At 35.8% G+C, this 23,808-nt stretch overlaps 1 protein-coding gene across 12 annotated transcripts in view; it reads left to right on the top strand.

The window, feature by feature from the left end:
• The window catches only part of RBMS3 (RNA binding motif single stranded interacting protein 3), a 717,162-nt gene that overhangs the window by 202,497 nt on the left and 490,857 nt on the right, over positions 1 to 23,808 (top strand). For all 12 annotated transcript variants that reach the window (XM_059162401.1, XM_059162402.1, XM_059162403.1 and 9 more), the window contains one exon: positions 5,404 to 5,462. In XM_059162401.1, coding sequence (XP_059018384.1) covers positions 5,404 to 5,462 — 59 coding nt within the window. The remainder of the gene's footprint in view (positions 1 to 5,403; positions 5,463 to 23,808) is intronic.

Below are 23,808 nucleotides of genomic sequence, written 5' to 3'. Positions count from 1 at the left end.
CTTTTTTGAGTCTGGTATCAATACAGAAGGCATGTGAAAAATGAGTTAGCTGGGAGTTAATTGACTGTGGAGACTCTATTTTCAGTCTTTGCCTGTATTTTTTGAATTAATATACACAGTGGGTGATTCAGCAAAAGGATTTAAAAATAAATTCTTTATAGAAAGATCCCACCAATTTGATGTCTTCATAATGCATGAAGAGTAGACCCATAATAGCTCTATTTTCTTTTCAACTTTGGAAAATAAAAGATGCCATTAGTTCAAATTAGGCTTGTATGTGGAATAATCAAGTATATCAACAAACAGTTTGACCCAAATGCTGTTTAAGAATAAGAATAAATACCAGAAAGCATTGGCTGTTCTTTAAAAAATTAAATGTAAAACTTCAATTGACAAGCTAGGGTAAAAGTGAGTTAATACTCAACACATAACTACATAAAACTCAGTTATGAAAACATAAAATATAATAATTGGGTAGTTATTACAGATTGGCTAATGTTTTACAGAGTACTCTTAGAATGGAAAGAAAATGTTATTTGGGACCTGGCTGCATTTGGAGAATGCATGGGCACTCTTGGATAGCTGGTGAATATGTAGATATTATGTGGAGTCACATATTTTTATGTCCAAAAGCATCCTAACAATGCGAATTAGGGGCTTCTCACATTGGCTTAGAAAAGGTGTTGAAGGTAAAAATCTTGATACTAAGTGTGTTCACTTCAATTTTTTTGTTTCCCCCAAGAAGTTGAATCCCCCTGGAGGAAGTTGACTGTGGATAATCCTGTACCTCTTCTAGCTGTATTAAATGAAAGCATAGAAAAGTGAATTGGATTTTTCTGAAAGTTTCTAGCACAAGTGCTCAGGTGTCTATTTCCAGGCATAATCCTGAAATAATCTGGTCGCATATTTTGTGGCCATTATCAGATTTTGCTTTCTGCTCATGGGTGTCATAAAAACAAAACAAAACAAAACAAAACAAAACAAAAAAACACCATATGAATACTTAGGGTCTTTCTCTAAACCCAAAGAAGGGGAAGAGTAAAGAAGTGAGATAACTTATGTTTGGAAATACCTTTTTCCTCAGAAGTATTTTTTTCTTCAGAATGTGTGAAAATATGTTATTAGCCTGTTTAATAGTTTTTATTCTAGTACATTAGGATACTTTAACAAAACACTGGGAAGAAAGATTTGATATAATTCTTCACAGGTATATTACATAGGTGGCTTTTCTGTTTATGGCGGTTTGGAACCAATAATAATAATAAAAAAAAAAAAGCCTAACTTTATTTACCTTCATCAGATGTTGACTTTGCAAAGCATAGAGAATACAGCACTAGCCATGCAGAAAGTACCTGTTTGTCACTGGGAGAGTTCAAACACGAACTGGAACCAATGGCCCATTAAATACCTTCTCTTGTTGTTTAAAGCATATCACCGCTTTGTGAAGTAATTGTTAATGCAACATACTGTAACTGAGCCAAAGAATCAAATTCCTTTAACTCTAGTCAGACTAGTAGCTGAGTCAGGTATTATCAGTTGTGTTCCATTGTTTCATGATTGGGCACTCTCAGAAAGCCTTGCCTAGATTGTAATTAGGAATAGGGAAATCAAGAAATAGCATGATTTTGCTGTGTGTGTATGTATGTGTATGTGAGTGAGTGATTTTCCACTCTCAGTAGCATTATAATGCTTCCTGGGACATAAAACTTTGTTTTAGAAAAGAGTTGCTTGCCAAAATATCCACAAATGCTTTCCATAAAAAAGTATTTCCTTCCTTTCCATTTTTTTTTTTGCTGTAATAAAATGACAGCTATTTTTTTTTACATATACTGCATTTAATAAAGGAAAAGAAAGACATCCTAGTAATATTGATACAGTAGGACAATATGCACATCATAGGCTAAAAGTCCCATTGGGAGATGTAATTCACTATGAGATACAGTAACTTTTAATTTCCTCTTTAAAAGATAGAGCTAAATTTTAATTTGGGAGGTACTTATATATAAAATTTTTAAGAGTAGCTTTAGAAACCAATTAAAAACGATTTTTGTCTTAAGGGTTTGTATGCCTGATGTGAGATGGTTATAAATATTCTAAATTCTTTTTCTTTCCTTTAGTTTTTACTTCTGTATTAATAGTGCTTTGTGTGGAAAAAAAAATTTCAGCAAATGTTCCCTTTCTTCTCCCTTTTTGTTTTCTACACTAAGATACAAGCAGTCTTTCAAATGTTTACTTGCCTGACTAGCCCAAATCTAGCAAACATTACTGTTGTTAGTAGGTACAGTTATAGAGGGGCACCTGGGCGGCTCAGTCAGGCTCTTGATTGTGACTCAGGTCATGATCTCAGTGTTGTGTGATCCAGCCCTGTGTAGGGAAATCTGTGCTCAGTGAGGAGTTCGCTTGAGATTCTCTCTTTTCCCTCTCCCTTTCCCTTCCCCGTATTCATGTTCTTTCTCTGGAAAATAAATAAATAGATAGATAGATAAATAAATAAATAAATATATATATTTTTAAAGGTCCAGTTGTAGATACCTTGAACCACTGTAGACTGAAGAGACCATGCAAATATGATAGTATTTTACTGGTTCTTTTCATAAAAGAGAAACTCTTGGGATGAAATAGAGCTTGAAGGAGAGGCTGTATGTGTCTGTTGGAATGCGGATGCTGGGGAATGACAAATTTTGGAGGAATTGTGCTTGTATAAGAATAGGTGTGAGGTAATAGACACTTCAGTAGTACCTAACAAACATACAAATAAACAAAAGCTTTGAACCTATGGGTATTTGTATGGTTAAGGACAATGACAACATAGTTAATATAATCCCTAACATTAAAAATAACAATATAAATGGTAAATGAAAATTATCCTTTTTGCAAATAATTTTAGCTTCCAAATTTTTTAGTGGAAGATTTTGACAGTCTCAGTAGTAATGTTTTAAGCTATCCTTTGGGATTCCTCCCTTCTATTTCTTAACCACCTCGGAGAAGGCCAAGGACTAAATATTTTTATATTTAACAGGAAGGAAATAATTACAAGAAGAGCTAATATTTAATGAGTACTTATTCTGTGCCGCCACTGTTATCATTTTAGGTAAACCCCATTTAACCCTTAGAACAAGCTTATGAGATAGAGGTTATTATCATTTTATATATTTGTACATAGATGTACATATTTTAAATAGATAATCGTCTAAATGAATATTTAAAAAAATAGATTTATGTAATTATAGGTGGTGAGATGATAGAAAGGATACATAAGGCTTACTTAGCCAAACGGATGTACCCGGGCTGAATAGCGATTTGAGCCATGACAGTTTGTCTCCGTAGCATATTCTTTTCACCACTGCACTAGATTGCCCTGGAGTTGAATACCTGGATTCCCAAAGACGTGATGATTGATTAAACTAGAAGGGTTGATATACACAGCATCTCTGTTTTGAAGGCACTACACCAATCTTAAAAATCCCATATTCTTATCCCTCCTATAACTTTCACAAATTATGTGAATTTGATCAAGTTGCCGATCTTGTAACTTTTGCAAAGTGGTAATAGACATTTACAGGCCCAGATCTCTTTGATTTATTTAGCTATAGAGTTATAGTTATCAAGGGGTAGAAAATGCAGTGGTACCAGGGATGTAGGTAGCTGAAATGTCAGGATTATGCTGGCAAAATATACTTAATTAAGTTTTGGATAGCTTCATCCCAGTTCTGGCTGGCTTTAACAAAGGGCATGGAGGCGACTGGTGGGAATTACCTCAGACCCCTTCATCTAAATATATATAAATATTCTAATTCCTATTATCACCTATTGATAGGTCAGCTCATAATGATTTTCAAAGCTATTGGTGCTATCATTTCATAATGACATTAATTCCATGAATTCCTAGAGGACTGTCAGTGCATCTTTGGTCAAATCATCTGAGAGGTGCCTGGGTGGCTCAAACAGTTGAGTGTCTGACTTTTGATTTTGGCTCGAGTCATGATCTTGGGGTCATGATATCAAGCCTGTTGTTGGGGTATTGATAAATGACCACCAAAATGCACCAAAGAATTAATGACATAATGAGAGGTATTATAAATGCAAAAGAAACAGTGATGATAGGGAACCTCATTTATTCTGACATGGGACATTTACTCTTTGTCATATATACTCATACTTCCTTAGGAACACAGAATTAAAAAAAAAAACAAAAAACAAAAACAAAAAACCTTGCCAAACACGTTGGACATGGCTGAAATTTTGAACATAAGTACGAGTTGTTAGTAAACTTGGCACTTAAATTTGCATTATAATTTCTCCATATTATGATGATTCAGAAGCATCCTTCATGGAATCCTAAAGAAGGACAGGGTTTTAAAATTTATCTTCTTCAGTCCTATCATTTATACCTTAGGAAACAAGCTTAAGGAGAGTGAGTTTCAGGAGCGCCTGGGTGGCTCAGTGGGTTAAGCCTCTGTCTTGACTCAGGTCTTGATCTCAGGGTCCTGGGACTGAGCCCAACATCGGGCTCTTTGGTCTGTGGGGAGCCTGCTTCCCCCCTTCTCTGCCTGTCTCTCTGCCTTGTGATCTCTCTTTCTGTCAAATAAATAAATAAAACCTTTAAAAAAGAAAGAGAGAGTGAGTTTCATTCTCTATATTACCCATCTTTTAAAAAACAAAACCTACACTGGGTCTTCTGCAAGAGATGATAAAATAATCAATATATGTATTTATGGTAGAAGCTTCATTGTCGATGAAGTAGCATTGTATTACTTGTATCATTCACTTATTTATAGCAAACCTTTATTGAGCTCCTATTACATATGATTGCAGGCATTGAGAATACAAAACTCAGTCCTTCTCCTCAATTAACTTACAATATGTGTTTAATAACAAAAAAATCCTATTTATCTTAGGAGCACTGCTAGGAAATCTCAGTATTTCAATTTATCACTCTCCCAAATCCTGAAAGGGAATTATTAGAATTCTCATGTTCACAGATGAAAAAAAAACAGCTTTGGAGAAGTTGTATTAAACTGCTCAGCATTGCCACACTAGGTCAGTGCCAGCCCTGGAAGTAAGCCCTTGTTCAGCCTGGAGCCAAGGTCTGTGCTTTTCTCCAGCAATCCACAGTATGATTTACTTTGATCACAATCACACGCAACCCCCTTTCAGCCATCTATGACAGCCTGACAGGTCTATTTTTTAAGGCTCAACCCAGTGATTATGCAGGGAAGCACATTCTCAAGTTATAGAGAAGAACTGGTGAAAAGAGATCATCCAGGTGTGAAATGGAAGTACAGAGCTTGTTTTTTTGGTTTATTCCTGCTCAATTGTGTGTACACCAATGTTCATTAAGGTATTTTAGGTGTCTTCATTGGGCTATAATAACATAGATTTCTCTCTCTCGCTCTCTTTCAGGTATGGAAAAATTGTATCCACAAAGGCAATTCTGGACAAAAACACAAATCAGTGCAAAGGTATGTATAAGGGTGTTTGTACCATGGATTCTTACGTTGGCTGTTGGATCGATGGCACCTCCAAGGCAGAGATCCAGGCATCAGCTGCACAGTGATCACGATGTACAGTATATGGCAAACCTCTTTAATAATGCTGAAGCTTTGATGAGTTGTATTTCTAGTAACATTGTTCATTAATTTTTTTCATTAACAAACAAAATGAAAATCACAAATCAGAACAAGTATCAAATTGCTTCAGCATAAAACTAAATTACCTCTTAACAACTTTGGGTTGTCTGATTTGAATGATATCATCAGTGATGCAAATTGATTTCCTATATAAAAATGAGGAACTCTGGGGAAAACTTCCCCATGCAAAGCATGTTTTAATTTATCTGTTCTTTAAAGCTTTTTCGCAACCTTGGTTGACTAGGAATGAGTTTATGGATGGGCCCGTTGTGTCTAAACTTCTGCTGTCAACCTCCCTCGGGATCTAAGTGGTATCTTATTAAGGCTTTTTTGTTTGCTTGTTTCCCCCTGGAAACATTTCTGAAGTTATTTGACTCTATCTGTGACTTGTGTTTCTTCATGTCTGGGAATCCCATACTCTTTCAAGGGTTGCAGTATATATTATTTGTGAAATCTGTATGGTTTCCCTTGCATGACTCAGTTCTTACTAGAAAATTGGAATGCTTCTTGTGACATATGTTATTTGTTGTTCCTGTAATCCAGCCTTTTTTGTAATACTGTCATCAAGAAGTATGGAGAGCCAAGATCATTCTAAATACTGCCCCTATTTCACATACAGATATAATGTGCATATGTTTTATGAACAGACACTCATATACTAAAAATATATCCTAGCCTACTTGGTAATGATTAGATCTATTCACCAATTAAAAAAAAAAGCATTTTAGTCTCCTAAAAACTCACAAATGTGTTTGGTATTTAGGTACTATAAGACAAAAAATAATAAGACAGGTTCCTGTCATCTAATAGTTCAGTTTGAAAAGGAAACAAACAAGAAAATCAGGGAACTAATCCTAACATGCTTACTAGAATCAGTGTTATGGGCCTAATACATATGAAAGTGTAACAGAGATATCCATAATAGACATAAACACCAAATACTGTGAGAGGAGAAGATAGAGATTTCTTTTGGGGGCATGAAGTTTATAAAGGCAAGTCAGAATGGATGAGCTTGAGAATGGTCTGGGAAAAAGAATTTTAGTATGTAATTGAGCAGACCCCCATAGCTAGAATAGAAGAAACTCCTAACACTCCAATCCACATTTTCTTGTAATTGCTTAAGAGCCTTAAACTCAATTAAGATAGGACCTGTATAACCTAGAAAGCTTATCTTCAAAGGGATGTGTTGCAGGGAAATGTTTGGCCATCTGCTGGGAATGCTAGCAGAAAATATTAGAAAATCTCTCTCTTTGTTTTTATATCAACCTCCTCTGTGTGGTTTAGAACATATTAGGATATTTTTACAAATGCATATGTTTTAAATATATAAATGAATTATGGGTTTGCTGATACAACATATTTTTACTCATTGTAATATGGATTTAAAAAATGGTTTGGAGACTAGTGTCATAATAAGCACCGATAAATACAGAAGGAGATGGAGGGAGGGAAAGATGGACAAAAGGAGAGAAAGGAAGGGAGGAAGAGAGGGACCATGGGACCTCCTAGGGAAATCATTTAACCCACTGAGCCGCCCAGGCGCCCCATCCTAGGGAAATCATTTAATAGAAGGGCAACCAAAGATGACATTATGGGCAGGCAGAGGGCTATTAGACCTTTTGCCCTGAGGGAAAAGAAAGCGGAGTGAACATGTTGTCATTATACATACACAAATAAGAGCCTCCAGTTGCCTTTTCAGCATTTGGAGCCTGTGGATTATCCGTAGTGATTCTGATTCATAATCTTCCTCAAGTACATGGAGGTGGGTCTCCTAAAAATAAGCACTCATGATCAGAACGGTATTATTGTCACTTTCATGTTGAGGGAAAGTATTATTTTAATGACATTCTGAATCTTATTTAGATTATTCCTTTCAGAAAAATGGCCCTTGAAATAACTACTGTAGAAACAACATGCAGTTGGGAAGAGGCAGCAATTATACTTAGAAAAATTGTTTATAGTTGTCAATGATAAGCATGGAAGTGCATTTCTAAGGTTAGAAGGAAGGTGTGACATCATCGAGGCATTCAACGAACTGACGAAACAAGACATTGAAACGATCATCTAGGTCTTTATTGAAATAGCCAAGAATTGAAGCAGTAATAGTGTTGGGGAAGGTAACTGATCCAGAAGGTATTTGTGGAGCGCTAAGAGTGATCATATCTGGGGATTCTATAGACAATAATGAGAATGAAGAGTCACTGGTTATAAGATTTTAATGATGAAAGATTCTAAATTGAAGATTTTGGGTAGGAGTGAAGCCAAATGGACTTAGGAGCAGGGAGGACTCACCACGTACAGGTCCATTGGGAGAAGAGATGTTAGAAAGGAAAAACAAGAAACAAAAACCAGCAAACACTTGAGAAGGCTGCAAAGGAGCAGTGCCTTCAGGGTGAGTCAAGAAATAATCGGAAACATGCAAATTAAAGAAATTGGCAGTGATACTTTATATCCACTTAGGTAGCAACCATTATTTCATGTGGGTCATCCAGTGCTGTTTCCTGTCCCCATCTGGTCACCCGTCTTTGTTGGTATCATCCTAAATTCTCAGAGGCTTTTTAAAAAATCAGTTTGTAAAGAGCAATAAAGGGCATTTTTAAAAAAAGATTTTATTTATTTATTTGACAGAGAGAGAGATCACGAGTAGGCGGAGATGCAGGCAGAGAGAGAGGGAGAAGCAGGGTCCCTGCTGAGCAGAGAGCCCGATACAGAGCTTGATCCCAGGACCCTGAGACCATGACCTAATCTAACCCACTGAGGCTCAACCCACTGAGCCACCCATGCACCTCAATAAAAGGCATTTTATTGACACTGGTAATTACACTGAGAATGTTGCCCCAAATATTTTTATTTAAACAAATGTTTAAAGTACATGTAAATAGGCTCAGGCTGAGCACTCTTTCATTCTCTACAATGGACACAGATATAGGCAATCTCCCAATTCTAGCTTATGGAGCATATGCAAGTGATACAGCCATTACAATGACAGGAAAGAAGACTAAACTGTGTCAGATGATGAACATATTTATTATAGGAAGTTAAATTAATATAGAGGAATATAAAATCATGTGTAAAAGAAATACAGATCTAGGTAAATATTTGAGAGTTAAGTATGGCTTATAGTTATGTCTGTGGTGAAGCCAGACTGCCTGGTTTGGACACTGCCTCTCCACTAAGTGAATTGTGTGATCTGTGGTAAATGACTCAACTTTCCTAGGTTCCTTAATTTCCCCATCTATAAAATAATGATAATAATAATAATAATAATAATAATATGGCCTGACTTGAAGGTTAAGTGGGTCATACATGGATAATACTCAACAATACAAAGTGTCAGCTGTGGTATAATTTACTGGCAATGTTAGACAAAAAATATATCAAGGAGTGGGAATATGGGTGGTAGATTATTATTAACTTTACATCTCTTCAAATCTGTTGTATTTCCACACAAAACAAACAAAACCCACTTGGAAAAATGATCTGGTTTTAATTATATTTATGTTTTGTGGTTCTTTTTGTGAACTATGAGGGCCTATGACTATATGTTTCTTTGTTTCTTGTAAAATAATGTCAGATGAAAACAGTAACGGAATGGGAGAGAATGTTATGTTTTGCTTTTTTAAATAATTGGCAGATATTGAGTTCTTCTGGACCATGGCTTTTTTAGGAAGGATGTGGAATGGGTGAGATGGCTTTTTCAAGTAAAATCACTACGAGCGTCGGACTTGTCATTAGAGAATGAAAATTGGGTGTGGTCTTCTCTGAGACACTTGCTTCTGAACCATTTGCAACTTCGCCTCCAGACTCAGGCTGTGCAATTAAAACCAAATCTTAGGAAGACAGGATTTATTTATTTTTGTTTTAAAATATATGGTATGAATTCAATTTTTCATGAGCTGTTGCACATGCAGTATATTACATGCAAGTTAGTGTTGAGTGGGGTGTGAAGAAGTACATTCACTAGTCTCCTTGGAGATGAAAAGAAAAAGCATCAAAATGAACCTTGATGTATTAGCCTAACCTCAGACTCTTACCCTAACTTAGCATCTGAAAGAAAGGCTTTTGTTTCCTCCCTGTGTATTATTCACACCCTGAAGTTCTGTACAGTAGACAGGCCCAGAGAAACAACTTGCTCTATTCTGGAAGGGGTCATGGAGAACTCTTTCAACATAACCTCTCGTTTTCAAGATTGTTCTTTCTTGGGTGGTGGCTGTGGCAGCTTTCATTCTATAAAATATGGCAACATAAAACAAAACAGTCACCATCAGGCCAAAATGACCAGAAATTGCTGAACAAAGCAGGCAACAGCTCCAGATGGAGAGTAATGAAAAGCAGACCACAGTTCATTCCGATACTCAAATGCAAGGACCAAATAAGGGCTATTGTATAAGTCACAGAGATTTGCACTGCATTGTTTTTTTGTTTGTTTGTTTTCTGCTTTTCTCCATATGTTTCCCTCTGGGTCCAGTATATTTACTAATTTAAAAAGTCAGGGAAAATCAAATGAAAGAAGCCATTGAAAACATGGTATAAATCTTCAATGAATTTACTTGTCTCTGCCTTTTCCTGCTTTTTAAGTTTGGCTTCTTCTGTACCTCTCACCATACCACTTTTTTCTGACAGGCTATGTGTTTAGAGCAGAGGGAATGAGTAATGGATATTCCATAGAAAGTTTCCATGCCTAATAGCCATAGGATATAAGCGTAGTTAGCGTGTGCCAAGCATACCAACTTCTAAGAGTTTGAAATACTCCCTTCTGCCTTTGTTGTCACAAGCTGGTTGAATTATATTTATGGAAGCTTATGTTGCCTTTAACATTTCATTGGACCCTTAAAATCAGAGTTGAAGACAAGTATCTCGAAGTTCTGAAATCATCCATGGAAGATATCATTCATTCTTTATTAAATGAAATCATAAATTGTTATTTCTTCTGTAAGAAAAATAATTTTGCATGTTCTACTAATTTTATAGAGAGGGATAGAACCCTCCTAGATTGTTTCAAGGTGGGGCGTGAACAAGTCTTTCTGGCAGTTCTAGACACATGGCCCTGTTACACATTTTTAAAAATGACTTATTTATTCATTTTTAGAGAGAGAGGTAGGGGTAGGTGGGCGTAAGGGCAGAGGAAAAGAATCCCAAGCAGACTCCCTGCTGAGTGCAGAGCCTCATGTGGGGCTCAACCTCACAACCCAGACATCATGATCTGAGCCAAAATCAGGAGTCAGTTATCCAACAGACTGAGCCACCCAGGTGCCCTGCACTTTTTTTTTTTTTTTTTAAGTATTTTAGGTAACTAAATATGAGGCCATATACTTGGGCAGATTTGGAAGTATTCAATTTATTTATCATTTAATTTTCTTCCTTACTGAGAGGAAAGTATGGCTTTCTATATTAAATCCAATGGACATGGAGAAAGGAGGAGATACTATATGTTGTCATTTTTATGTAAAGTTATTGTAGGGTATGAGGTAGCCCCTACTACCTATGGACGTGCACCTGGGTGGAGTATATATGTGTAAATGGAACTATTTGGTTTCCAGAAAATAACATACAAAGTAGGTAAAGAAACTTAACACCATGGAAAGTCTCCTTTCTAGTACCCATTATTTTCCCAAATCAGTGCAAACTAAAATAAATGTTCTATACTTTTTGAGGGGAATAAGGACCTCCCCCAGGTGGGGTCACAGTCTATTGAGGAAGAAGCCCATGAAGCAAAATGACTTGAAAAACACACTTACTCAACTTTCAAATAATGGGATTAAGTTTTTTTTTTTAAAAAGGCAAAAACATCTCTATTTAGACAACTGCATTTTCCTTTGGAAAATGAAATGTGATATTTCCCTGAACTTCTTTTGTGAAGTTTAATTTAGTCCAGTATTAATTTTACCACTAATCACACGTAATCAATACATAAATGTATTTGCTTCATTTGGCATTGATATTGACTTTTATTTTCATTTCAGAAAAGATTAGTTTCTGTAGGAACTTTGCTAACTTCTGCCAGTACATCAAGCTTACTTAGAATCATCCTCCAGGTACTTTTTATAGGGAGTTTTCATTCTGGACATCTTTTGAAACAACAACAACAACAACAACAACAACTAAACCCACCAGTTTTTATAATGTTATAGCCAGATTTTGGAAAGAATAACTTCTTTGAAGGTAAATGGTCTCAATTTGTTGCATCTAGTTTCTGTAGACACCTACAACTAAAGTTGTTTTCTCCTGTTAAAAATAAACCTTCCAATCCTGTTATTTCCAATGCAGAGAAGTAAATATTTTGGAGTGTTCTTTATTATTTTTTTAAGTTTGTTTTTGTTTTGTTTTTGTCATCATTGTTGCTGTTATATTTATTTATTTATTTATTTGAGAGAGAGAGAGAGAGAGAGAACTCAGCCAGGCCAAGGGTCCAGGGAGAGGGAGAGAAGCAATCTTAAGCAGCCTCACGCCCAGCATGGAGCTCCATCTGAGGACTCTGAGATTATGACCTGAGCTCCCTGAGCCAAAATAAAGAGTTGGATACTTAACTGACTGAGTCACCCAGGAATCTCTAGTTTATTTTATTTTTATTTTTATTATTATTCTGTGTTAACTTTGAGAAGTCTCTGAAATAAATGTAAAGCAAAATATGTACTTATATTTTGGTGGTCATACAACAACACAAATTTCTTTAAAAGTCTTTTTTAGCTATATATTTACTCAGCATTGGTTTCTGGTCATTTTTAGTGTACTGACTAAGCTAAAGTAACACTATGCACAGATATTAAATATAGTAGGTAACACTGCTATTTTAAGTATACGATTATATTTTTCATCATTTAATACTATAACCTACCTTCTTCTTTGCACATGCAGAGATTATTTTATTGGAAAGAAATTTTAATAATTTTTGTGGAGTTTAAAACAGCTTAAAAATAAAATGGTACAGTAGTGTTTTTCCTCCCATAATCTGAGCATGACTTTTTCCTAATCCATATTTTTTAAGTTAACAGAAATCCTTTTATTCAGATATTCTGTTTGCTTCTGTGTCTCAGTTCTGTATTTTTAGAATTTGACTTTTGTTAATATATATAAAATGCTCTTTCTTTTTACCTTTTTTAGTCTATGTCGATTATTTCTTCCTAAATTCACCTTTTCAAGGAGTTTTTACCCGACTCTTCCATCCTACTTAAACACTTTACAGGGATGCCTGAGTGACTCAGTCAGTTGAGATCTGACTCTTGATTTCTGCTCAGGTCATGATCTCAGGGTTGTGGGATCAAGCCATGTGTTGGGCTCCACTCTGGGTGTGGAGCCTAATTAAGATTCTCTGTCACCCTCTACCCCTCCCCTTTGACTCACTGGACACTCTCCCTCTCTTTCTCAAAATACAAAAAAGATTTTACAATATTATCACCTTTGAGTATCATCTGGAGTCAAAGATCTTATGCCACGTTATCACTCTTGCTTTTGTGATTATAATCTAGATAATAAAACTCGAGATTCTGATGGGACTTATTTTCTATTGTTAAAGTATTGAGGAAATAAGACAGTTCATGGTAGTTACTTAGATTCCAGAGGCTTTATCTTTCTCTCTGGGAGCCTTTGATGTTGCATCAATGGAAGGAAGGGACATGGACAGTTATATGTTCTATAGGTCTGTAAAAACACCAAGGGTACAAGACATACACAGACACATGTTTCCTTGAGTTATTCTTTAAACATTTTAACTGAGAATATTTTATAAGAATGGAATTACCCCTTTTATTGTTTGAAGTTACCTGTTTTCACTCATCAGTAATTTCACAAGTGTATGGAAAATCCAATATGGTAATATATTTTAAATAACATGCAAATTATAGTAATGTAGAGTGAACAGATATGATATATGTTTGCCTAGTTTATCAAAATAAATGTAAACTTGTAATACCAGGTAAATAAACATCCTTTCAAATACAGGATTTCAAAACATGTAGATTTTTCAAAAGAAACTCCATTTAGTTCTTGAGGGATTTTCCAAATGAAGTCTATACTATGAAAGTTGCTAAGTAATAATTTTAGTTCTCTTGGACAAGTTATGTAACATCTCTAATGATTTGTTTCCTCAGTTGTTAAATGAGGTTATTTATATCTGTGATGAAAAAAGTATTTTTAGAATTACATGGAACCATGTTTGTAATATATCTGGTACCTACATCAGGTAAATTTTTCTATGGCTTCGGACTTTGATTTTTTTCTCATAAGAACCAGATTTTCTAGAGCTTCTATATATCTTGCATAATTTAATGCAAGTCTGAGTACATTTTCAGCGCTCAAGGATTATGTATTTTATGAATTGACACATATTTATCGAGTCTCATTTCTTAATAGCAAAAAGTGTGAGTACTTAAAGGATTTTTTTCCCATATATTTTGGTGTTGACTATTTGATAGCCCTCAGGATTTTTCAGGGCTAATAAACCTTATGTCTTTGAGAACAAACACGTTCTGTCATAGTAGCAGGTGGTAGAATTCATTCAAATGGAGTCAGATAGGTTCTGAAAAAAATATGCTTCTTTGTTCACCCTTTGTTATGTTGTTCACTTCATAACGTTCACAAGTTTAAAGCTAAAAAGGAAGAAAAAGAAAAATAAAGGCTAAAGATTCTTGCTTTGAAAAGATTCTTTGAAAGCACAGTGAAGGTATATTTAGTTTAAGATATGATTAATAGTCATTTGATTTGATACTTCTCAATGTTCTTATTGACTCATTGGTTATTCATGTTGCTATTAAAATAATGATTTTTTCTGTCCTTTAGTGAGGAAATGAGACCCCCAATGTGTGAAAGAGAAAAACTCGTGCATGTGGCTAAAAACCCCCTAAACTACAAAAATATAAATTGAATTTGAGAGATGAATGTATCATGTATTATGGCTCTCCAAGTGCTCTAAGCTCAAATGTCTATCCATAAAATATTGGTGATACAAGTTCTCTATTTTGTATGATCGTTTTAAATATTGGTGTGATTTTCTTCCTGTGCTATGGAGTAAGAGAGAAATAGCAAGGTCTGCATTTAATCTGTATTACATCTCTTAAGAAAAGGGCAGCTCATTTTAATTAGTAGACATCCAGATAGACCTATTGGTCATTCAGCTTACATCAGTCTTGAGTTGGAAGAAAGGAACCTGTGTTCATAAAGCATCTTCAGAACACCTTCTCTATGACACTTATAAAGATATAACTTCTCTCAACAAGAAATAGTAAGATGCAGATATCACAGCTGTTCGCATTCTCAGGGCTCGTTTACCAAAAGCGAGCTAAAACAAAAGATTTTAGAGAAACAGTCTGAAAGGACATACTGAGCTTTGGGTATAGGGATGATGTGGAAAATAACCACATTTGAGACTGTGCTGAAGTCATGTGGTAAAATTCCAAGAGAAATATACTCTAAGCTACCTTGGAATTTATGTCTTTGGAGTACTTCTACTACAATAGATAATTGAAGTAGAAAATATACCTTATCATTGAAGGAATGAATGAAATAAAAGATTTTTTTTAAAAGAATTATATGAAGTGAAGTGAGAGGCTGTTTTAAAAAAATATTATTAAAACACTGATTAAAAAGTCTCTCAAGGTATTTCATGAGGTGTTTTCGAGTGAGAAGGGGTAAAGAACCAGAAAATCTTTAATTTCATATTTAAGACTTCAAGAAATTATGACTAATACTATATATTTTCATAGAGAAGCAGGTAATGAATTTGAGACTGATTTGACTAGAGGAAACCTTCTTCTCAAGTATTTTTAAAATAAAATTTGTGGGGCGCCTGGGTGGCTCAGTGGGTTAAGCCTCTGCTTTCGGCTCAGGTCATGATCTCAGGGTCCTGGGATCGAGCCCCACATCAGGCTCTCTGCTCGCCGGGGAGCCTGCTTCCTCCCTCTCTCTCTGCCTGCCTCTCTGTCTACTTCTGATCTCTGTCTGTCAAATAAATAAATAAAATCTTTAAAAAAAATAAAAATAAAATAAAATTTGCGTGTGTTCATTTGACATTATGATGATTTGACATACATATACATAGTTAACCAATCACTGTCAAGTTAATTAACATATCATATCCCCACAAAGTAATTTTGTGTATGTGTGTTGAGATCACCCGAAAGCTACTCTCTTAGAAAATTTCTGATATTTCTGTATTAACAATAATCATCATGCTGTACACTAGATCCTAGACACATTCTTCCTACAGAGGAGCCATTTTGTACCCTCAGATAAACATCTCCTCATTTCCCCCAACATTTTGTCTTTGATAATCATCATTCTACTCTCTGTTCCTAAATATTTGGATTTTTTAGATTCTGCGTATAAGTGAGATCATGCAGCTGTTTGTTGTTGTTTTTTTGTTTTTTTTCTTTGTGTGGCTGGTGTATTTCATTTAGCATAATGTCCTCCAGATTCATCCATGTAGTTACAAATGGCAAGATGTTTTCTTTTTTAAAGCAGAATAATATTCTGTTGTGTATATATACCACAGTTTCTTTATTTATTCATTTGTCAGTAGACATTTAAGTATTTTTCCTTCTTTGGCTGTTGTGAACATTGCTGCAACAAACATGGGGGAGCATATGTGTTTTTGATATTTTGATTTCATTACCTTTGGATGTGTACCCAGAAGAGAGATTGCTGGGTCATACAATAGTTCTATTTTTAGTTTTTGAAAAACCTGCACACTATTTTACATAATGGCTATACAAAGTTAAATTCCTACCAACAACATGTAAGGATTTCTCCCCCCCCCCCGCACATCATCACCAGCATTTGTTATATCTTATCTTTCTAATATAACCATTCTTTTTTTTTAACATTTTTATTTATTTATTTATTTGACAGACAGTGATCACAAGCAGGCAGAGAGGTAGTCAGAGAGAGAGAGGAGGAAACGGGCTCCCTGCTGAACACAGAGCCCTGTTCTGGGCTCAATCCCAGGAACCTGAGATCATGACCTGAGCCGAAAACAGAGGCTTAACCCACTAAGCCACCCAGGTGCCCCTCTACAATAACCATTCTGAACAGGCATGAGGTGATATCTCATTGTAATTTTGACTTATAATTCTGTAATTGTTATTAATCCTGAGCATCTTTTCATATACGCATTGGCCATTTGAACGTCTTCTTTGGAAAAATATCTATTCAGATCCTTTACCCATTTTTTAAATAGGGTAGTTTATTTCTGCTATTGAATCATATGAGTTTGTTATATGTTTGGGATATTAACCTTTTAACAGATGCATGGTTTGCAAATATTTTCTTCTGACTAAATAAAAACTTAAGCAGCCAAAGTTTCCCAGCGCATCTGGATGGCTCAGTTAGTTAAGTGCCTGACTGGTGATTTTGGCTCAGGATGTGAGATTGAGCTCATTGTTGGGCTCTGCACTGGGTGTGGAGCATTCTTGGGATTCTGTCTTTCCCTTTGCCCCTCCTCTGTCTCCCCCTCTCCCCCTCTAAACAAAAACACAAACAAACAAACAGACAAAAAGAAGCAGCAAAAAATTCCCATATGAAAGTGGAATTTTCTCATCTCTCTCAATTTTTAACCATTGTTTTTGAACCAAATTAAAATAACCCCCAGGTGAAATAGATATACATTCATAAATATTATTATATATTAATATATTTAATTTTATATTTATTATACACATATAAGTACTTGTGTATGTTACATATAAGTACATACATATGTCAATATGTCTGTGTGTGTGAGAAAGGGAGATGGGCAAAATATATATGAGATACTTGTAGCCTAAGAGAATTTTAAAAATCAAAATCTAAAGATTTGCCTTAAAGTTTAAGTTTAATGAAATATAATTTTTTAAAAAGGAGCTTGAAGTGAAATCCCCATAGCTGTTTATAACTAAGCATCCTCTGTGTTACATAAACCAAAGAAGTCCTGGGGAAGTTGTTCTGCCTTAGATAGCAGTCAGGTTTTTTGTGTCATTTCTCTATTTTGTGAGGAGAATGTAAGACAAATCATAGAGAGTCGAAGTTGCACAAGCAATTATCAAATAAGATCTCGTTCAAGCATGGATAAAGTGTGTATGTATTTGAAATCTGTGTAAAAATTTAATGTTCCTACTTTGCATCATTGTATTTCCACCAATTACGTCCTGGTAATATGGACTATTAATGCTAAATATCCTATTTATATCCTATCTTTTCCAGTTCAATCTATCTTTTCTCTTTTATGTCTTCCCTCAGTTACTAGTCTAGAGCCAATCCTTTGGCTCTGTTCTTGTTAAGGACATTAAAAAAAAAAAAAAGTATATAACTTTCCAGATAAGATTATTTTAGTTTAAGGGTGCCTGGGGGGCTCAGTGTGTTCAGCCACTGCCTTCGGCTCGGGTCATGATCTCAGCGTCCTGAGATAGAGTCCCGCATTGGGCTCTCTCTCAGCGGGGGGCCTGCTTCCCTTCCTCTCTCTCTGCCTGCCTCTCTGCCTACTTGTGATCTCTCTCTGTCAAATAAATAAATAAAACTTTTAATAATAATTTTAAAAAAAGATTATTTCAGTTTACAAGGGAGCTGCTGTAGATGATAAAAAGCCAGCATGGTGTAAGAACTGGTAGAAGCATCAGACACATGGCAAACCAGAAGATAGCTTATCTGTTCGGGGAGGAAGACTTTTAGTACTTCTGTTAAACTGCAGTCTTGGGTAGCATCAAGGGCTATGAGGCCTATCAGCATTTGCCAATATTTTAATCTTTCCCATCTGAATTCCCTTAAGCGTAGGAAATAAACTCTTCAGCCTATTTTCCACCATCCTAGTGACCAACCAATCAACCAGTGAACCACATAAACACACTAAAGGACCAGGACAAAAGAAAATAAATAAATAAATAAATATAAAGAAGTGAATCCTAACAGGAAAGGTCAGGAATGGTAACTTTGGCTTGTTGGCCCAGAGAGAAGGCCCGCTCAACACAGTGCGTTGGGTAATGAGTTGATGAGGCACTGTGGCGTCCTCAGAAATATGGTAAGCAGTGGTTATGGGGACAGGAGATATGTTTTTACTGATACGCTGTGCAACTCAGCCTTGGTTCAAAGAGTGGTTAAGCATACTGGAGTCTATAAGTCTCTTGGAACACTCCTGTCATTCATCAAAAGGGAAGATTTGTCTAATAAAAGAATGTTGTTTGGCTACAACACTGCTTTAAAGTATTTAGATGAGAATCCTTTTTAGTGGAGGCTAAATCACTGTTAATTTTCTTAAAACCAGCCCACTTCACACACTTTTCTTACCTACTTAGCTCATGGGCATGCACGTCTTCAACTTTCAACAGCCTGTGTCTTTTTGAATGGCTATCAAGTAACCCAAAGAATTATTCTCTATCCCCTTTGAACTGATGAGGAAGCAAATCTGGAGAAGTTCGTTGAGGCCTAACCCTCTGTTATTTGCTCTTCCTCCCATAAAATAATCCCCTTACTGACTGGCAGTAAATGGTCCTGGATGTTATTAATGACAGGCAAACACAAGGACAATGTTTTCATTCTGTGTAAAGGTAGACACTTTGAAAAACAAAGAGACAAAAAACAAAAACAAAAACAAAAAAAACAAAAACAAAATAAAACAAAACAAAGCATGCAGCAGCTTTTACCCACCCACTTTCAGTCCACTGGAAACAGCATTGACTGGGGGTTCTCGCTCTGTCCTGTCACTACTCTGGCTGTATATGTGCATGAAGATTGTGCCTTGAAAGAAGAGGCACCTTTTGACAGTATTTTGATCATTTTGTTTCATTCCACATACTGTTTTTTTGAGAATGGTTTACTGTTCGCTTCAGTTTTACACTTAAGTTATATTAACAAATGTCTAGCCTACTACCTGGGTTAACTTTAAAGCGAGCGCAAGTGTAATCAATTTTAAGTGGAAAAATATCACAGGATTATGGATGGTAGTAAGAGGACAAAATGCGGTTGATAATTTCCCTTCTTCTCAGGGTTCAGAATGAGGCATGTGCTTTCTTAAAGGGCTTGTGTGGTAGAGTTTCACAGCAAATGCACCCTTTCATCTTATTTAAGTTCTGTTTGGCTTGCCTCCCGTGTTTGCTTATGAGGATAAGGTTAAGACCTCTGAAGAGGCCACTCTATCCCAATTACTTACCCAGGCTCCCCTCTTTCCTTTAAATAGTATGCACTTAGCTGTGGAGAGTGGTTTGGGGTCATTATCTCCTTGATGGATGAACCCAGGGACAAACAACTAATTTCTTATTTGGATTCTAAGAGTATGATAAAGTTTGATCAAAAAGACTTTGAATGTTTTGAATTTATCCACAAACCAGTCCTTGCCGCAAAACACACAAATGCCTATGTCAGTTTTTCCTTTTTCAATCTGGTTTTTCTCAAAAGGTTCTGCCCCTAGCCACAGACTTTCCTATTGTCTCAAGTTGCCTTAAAGCTTCTAACTCCAAACCAAAGGTTGCCTGGTCTTTCATTCCCTTGTGTTTTAAAGAAACTTGAAGCATCTGTGTTTAGTTTGGTGAACAGCTCTATTTCGGCACATGTTTTATTCCCTTGACTTCGCTCTAGAATCCCTTGCCCAAGTGTGGAGTCTGAATTGTTAGAATGTTGGGACTGTAACTCCACTTCTTCCTTGTCTGGTCCCTAAGAGTTATGTCTCAGGCCCGATGTTCTACTTCCAAATGCTGATCTTATAAATAGGTCTTCATTACTGGGACCGTTGAGAGAGTTATGTTTCTTCTCCACCATCATTTGCATGTAGACTGTTTTTGTGGATGGAGTTTTTGTAGGAAGTAGTGTAATAGCAAGGCAGCCATTTTATATTTATAACCAAAATTAAGTGATTGTTAGGCAGGGCATGGGTATATTTTGTTGAGTTTCTTGTCCATCTGAAAGTTATTATCAATAGGCATCTATGAATTCCTTATGCATTGGAAACCATAACATCCTATATGACTTGGCATTTTTATTCCTCCATAATAACTAGCTCGCTTTGACATTGCCAGTCCCTTGAATTTTTTTGGACAAACAAGGGGAAAGACATGTAAAGGCATTCTCATTTAGAGGTAAAGCATTACCTGAAGTTCTGTGTGGCAAATGGTTTCATTTGGGCTTTGTTCTCTAAACAATTTGTAGATGGTTGTGTTCAGAATTCCTTGCCCTCATTAGCTAACTGCACACATGTGGAAACACAGAGCCTGTGACCTTCTGATCCACTCCAGAAATCCAAACTTGGTCTCCAAGTTTAGAGAGGAAATGCTTCCCTCTCTTTCGCCAGAAACCAGACTGATATTTTGTCCAGGTCACACATATGTCGGTGCTATCCCAGCCAGCAGGGAAAAAAATGACCTCCTGGGTAATATGTGCGTCATTGAGATTTAACTATGTCCTTGGTCCAGGGAGCAGAGACTCACTTAAAGTGCACAGAACCTTAGGATTTTTTAATCCATAAAACATCAACCCAAACAAAGTGGAAATTATTGATAGTTGGTGATATTATTGATCATTTGTCCATAAGAAGTTAACCAAGAAAAAATATTAATTTAGAGGGGCAGTGGAGATGCCTCTTTTTTTATTAGATTCATTTAAAAGAAGAAGTGTTTTTTTATGACTACATTTCAAGAGTCACTAAACTTCCCAACCCTTTGAGCAAATAAACTTAATCATATTTTTTTCAAAGAAATGGTATTTTAAGTGTAGGAAAGCTAGAGACATTGATAATCTTTACATTATATCACTGAAGCTCAGAAATAACCTAAAAATGTAAAAATGGGGAATGATAAAACTCTGGTTAAAGCAATGGAGTGTTTTGCAGCAATTTAGAAAGATAATTATTAAGACTGCGAACAGCATGAAAAATTAGTTATAGTATGATGTTAATAGGGAAAAAGAAAAATAGAAAAATCTATGTATGCTTTGCTAATAGCTAGGTCAAAACATGATCTATGATGATTTCTTAAGATATTTTTGCTTGAGATATATTATTATTGGTTGACACTTGTGTCTTCTTTTCTGGACTGTGACTTTTTTGGGATAGTAAACATATTTTACTATATCTGCAAAACCAACACTTAGGACATAATAAATGCTAGTAAGTATTTCTCAGTTAACCCTTTAAAAGATAGAAAAAAGAAAGCAAATTACAAAATCGTATTCAATATCTGAACACAATTTATAAACACAACACATTAAGAAGGTTAAGGACTTGAAGGAATCATGAAACGGTGATTATAGATTACAAGGATTCTTTGTATGGTGATATATTGATTTTTGAATTTCCGTTAAATTAAAAAAAATAGTTGTGCTGTCTGGAAAAATAATGATAATGAGCACTGTCAGCATAATTTAACAGTGTTGAAATGCAAAAGAAGAAAACACTCATTTATTCAATAATGAGAAAATTTAAAGATATGTATCTTCATTAAAATCCAATTATATGTGTAAATTTGGGGGTCTCTATCATTTGAAATGAGATGTCACAAATGATAAACTTCAAGTTGTTCATCACAGAATATAAGACTTTCCGTGATCTGGCCTGTCCTGTACTCTCTAACACAAAGGCTACTGCATGTCTTTGATAATGTGAGCCGTGTGCCATTCTGGGACTGCTGGAATATTCACATTGTAGTCCCTGTGACAAGCACAACTGGAATTCTACAATGACCAACTCACATGGATGCATTGATGGCCCTGGTCAACTTTTGTCTCTTACTACATGTCCAACCACACCTGGTTACATGCCATGTGAAAGGCATCAAGATTCCTATTCCCTTTGCTAGAAATGTCACCCACCACCACCACCCCCCCCCACCGGCATAAAGTCTGGTATTTATTGAGCACTTGCTACATATACAGAAGTTATGCTAAGAGCTTTATAAACATTATGGCAGTCAAATCATTATAATTATCTCTCCAGTTTATAGAGGTGAGAGCCAAGGAAGTTGTTCGAATCCCCACAACTGTAAAATAGCAAATATAGAATAGTAATTCAGGTTTGCTTTGTCTTGAAGCCTGGCCACTTGAGCTCTCATCCGTCCTCCCTCTCCTGTGCTATTTCTCTGCTCTTCGTTGACTTGCAAGGCTCAACTGATGAGCACTAAGTCTTCAGAGCCTTCCTTTTCCCTCCACCTCTGCCCAAGCTGACTCAAGGATGCTTTCTTTTATTTATTTACTTTTGAGACAAACTTTAAATTATATATTTATTTAATGTTTTGCTTTAAAATAACAATAACAAACCCATCCCATTTTAACATAACCAACACATTTCTATGGAAAATCAAGGATGCTTTCTCTGTATGCCTTAAGAAAACTTTTGCTCTCCCAAAATTCCAGCCAGCACTGAACAAACTGGGTATAGGCAGTGACTTTTCACTATCAAGGCCAATCAAGAACAAGAATAATATATTTCTTCAGAGAAAATAAATAAAGACTGTATCTTTTTCGTTTCTCATTCACTGGTACTTAGCATGTGCTTGAAATGTGAAATCCTCATCCAGCGAATGTCTGGGAGAATAAAATAACAAATGGCTTAACCACATCTTAGATTCTCAGTACATGGATGTAGTACCAAGAAGTCATCATGTATGTGATTTTGGTTGTGATTAGAAACTGGGACAAAATTGTAGCCATTTATCACATAACTGCAGTAAGCACAAGTTCTTGTTAAGAACATTTGGACCCAGTACTTGGGCAATTCATTTGCGTTTTTCAAACAGAGACTTGATCATGTCCCTTAGCTGATGAAAACCTGTGACTTGTTATTTCATTCTTTATCGAGTCTGAATTCCTCCGTATGGGTTTAAAGGACTTGTATAATATGGATCAATTAACAGAGCTGTTCATTCTGTTTCAACATTTACCTTTTAACACTAAGCAGGCCAGGCACTTCGGTCTTCCAACACATCATGCTTCTACCACCCTTGGGTTTTTACTCAGTTCATCCTTCTTCACCCCAGAATACCCTCCATATTCTTCTTTCCTGCAAAATTATTAACAGACTCCATCCATATCTCTTGGTGTTGCTTAAAACCACAAGGCATTGAGCTCCCACTATGTGTCAGGATTTATATGGTGTATTTTATAAACATGTTATCAGAAAAAAAATTGAGTTTCCTTTTGGTTAATGACAAAGGAGAATATTTTTCAATGGAGACAGGAAGACAGGGAGATTCAAGTTAAAAGTTGATTTCTAAATATAACTTTGACTCTCAAA

This window comes from Mustela lutreola, chromosome 2 (genome assembly GCF_030435805.1).
Source record: "Mustela lutreola isolate mMusLut2 chromosome 2, mMusLut2.pri, whole genome shotgun sequence".
NCBI classification, from domain to species: Eukaryota; Metazoa; Chordata; class Mammalia; order Carnivora; family Mustelidae; genus Mustela; species Mustela lutreola.
This window is presented reverse-complemented; position numbering and strand designations above follow the sequence as displayed.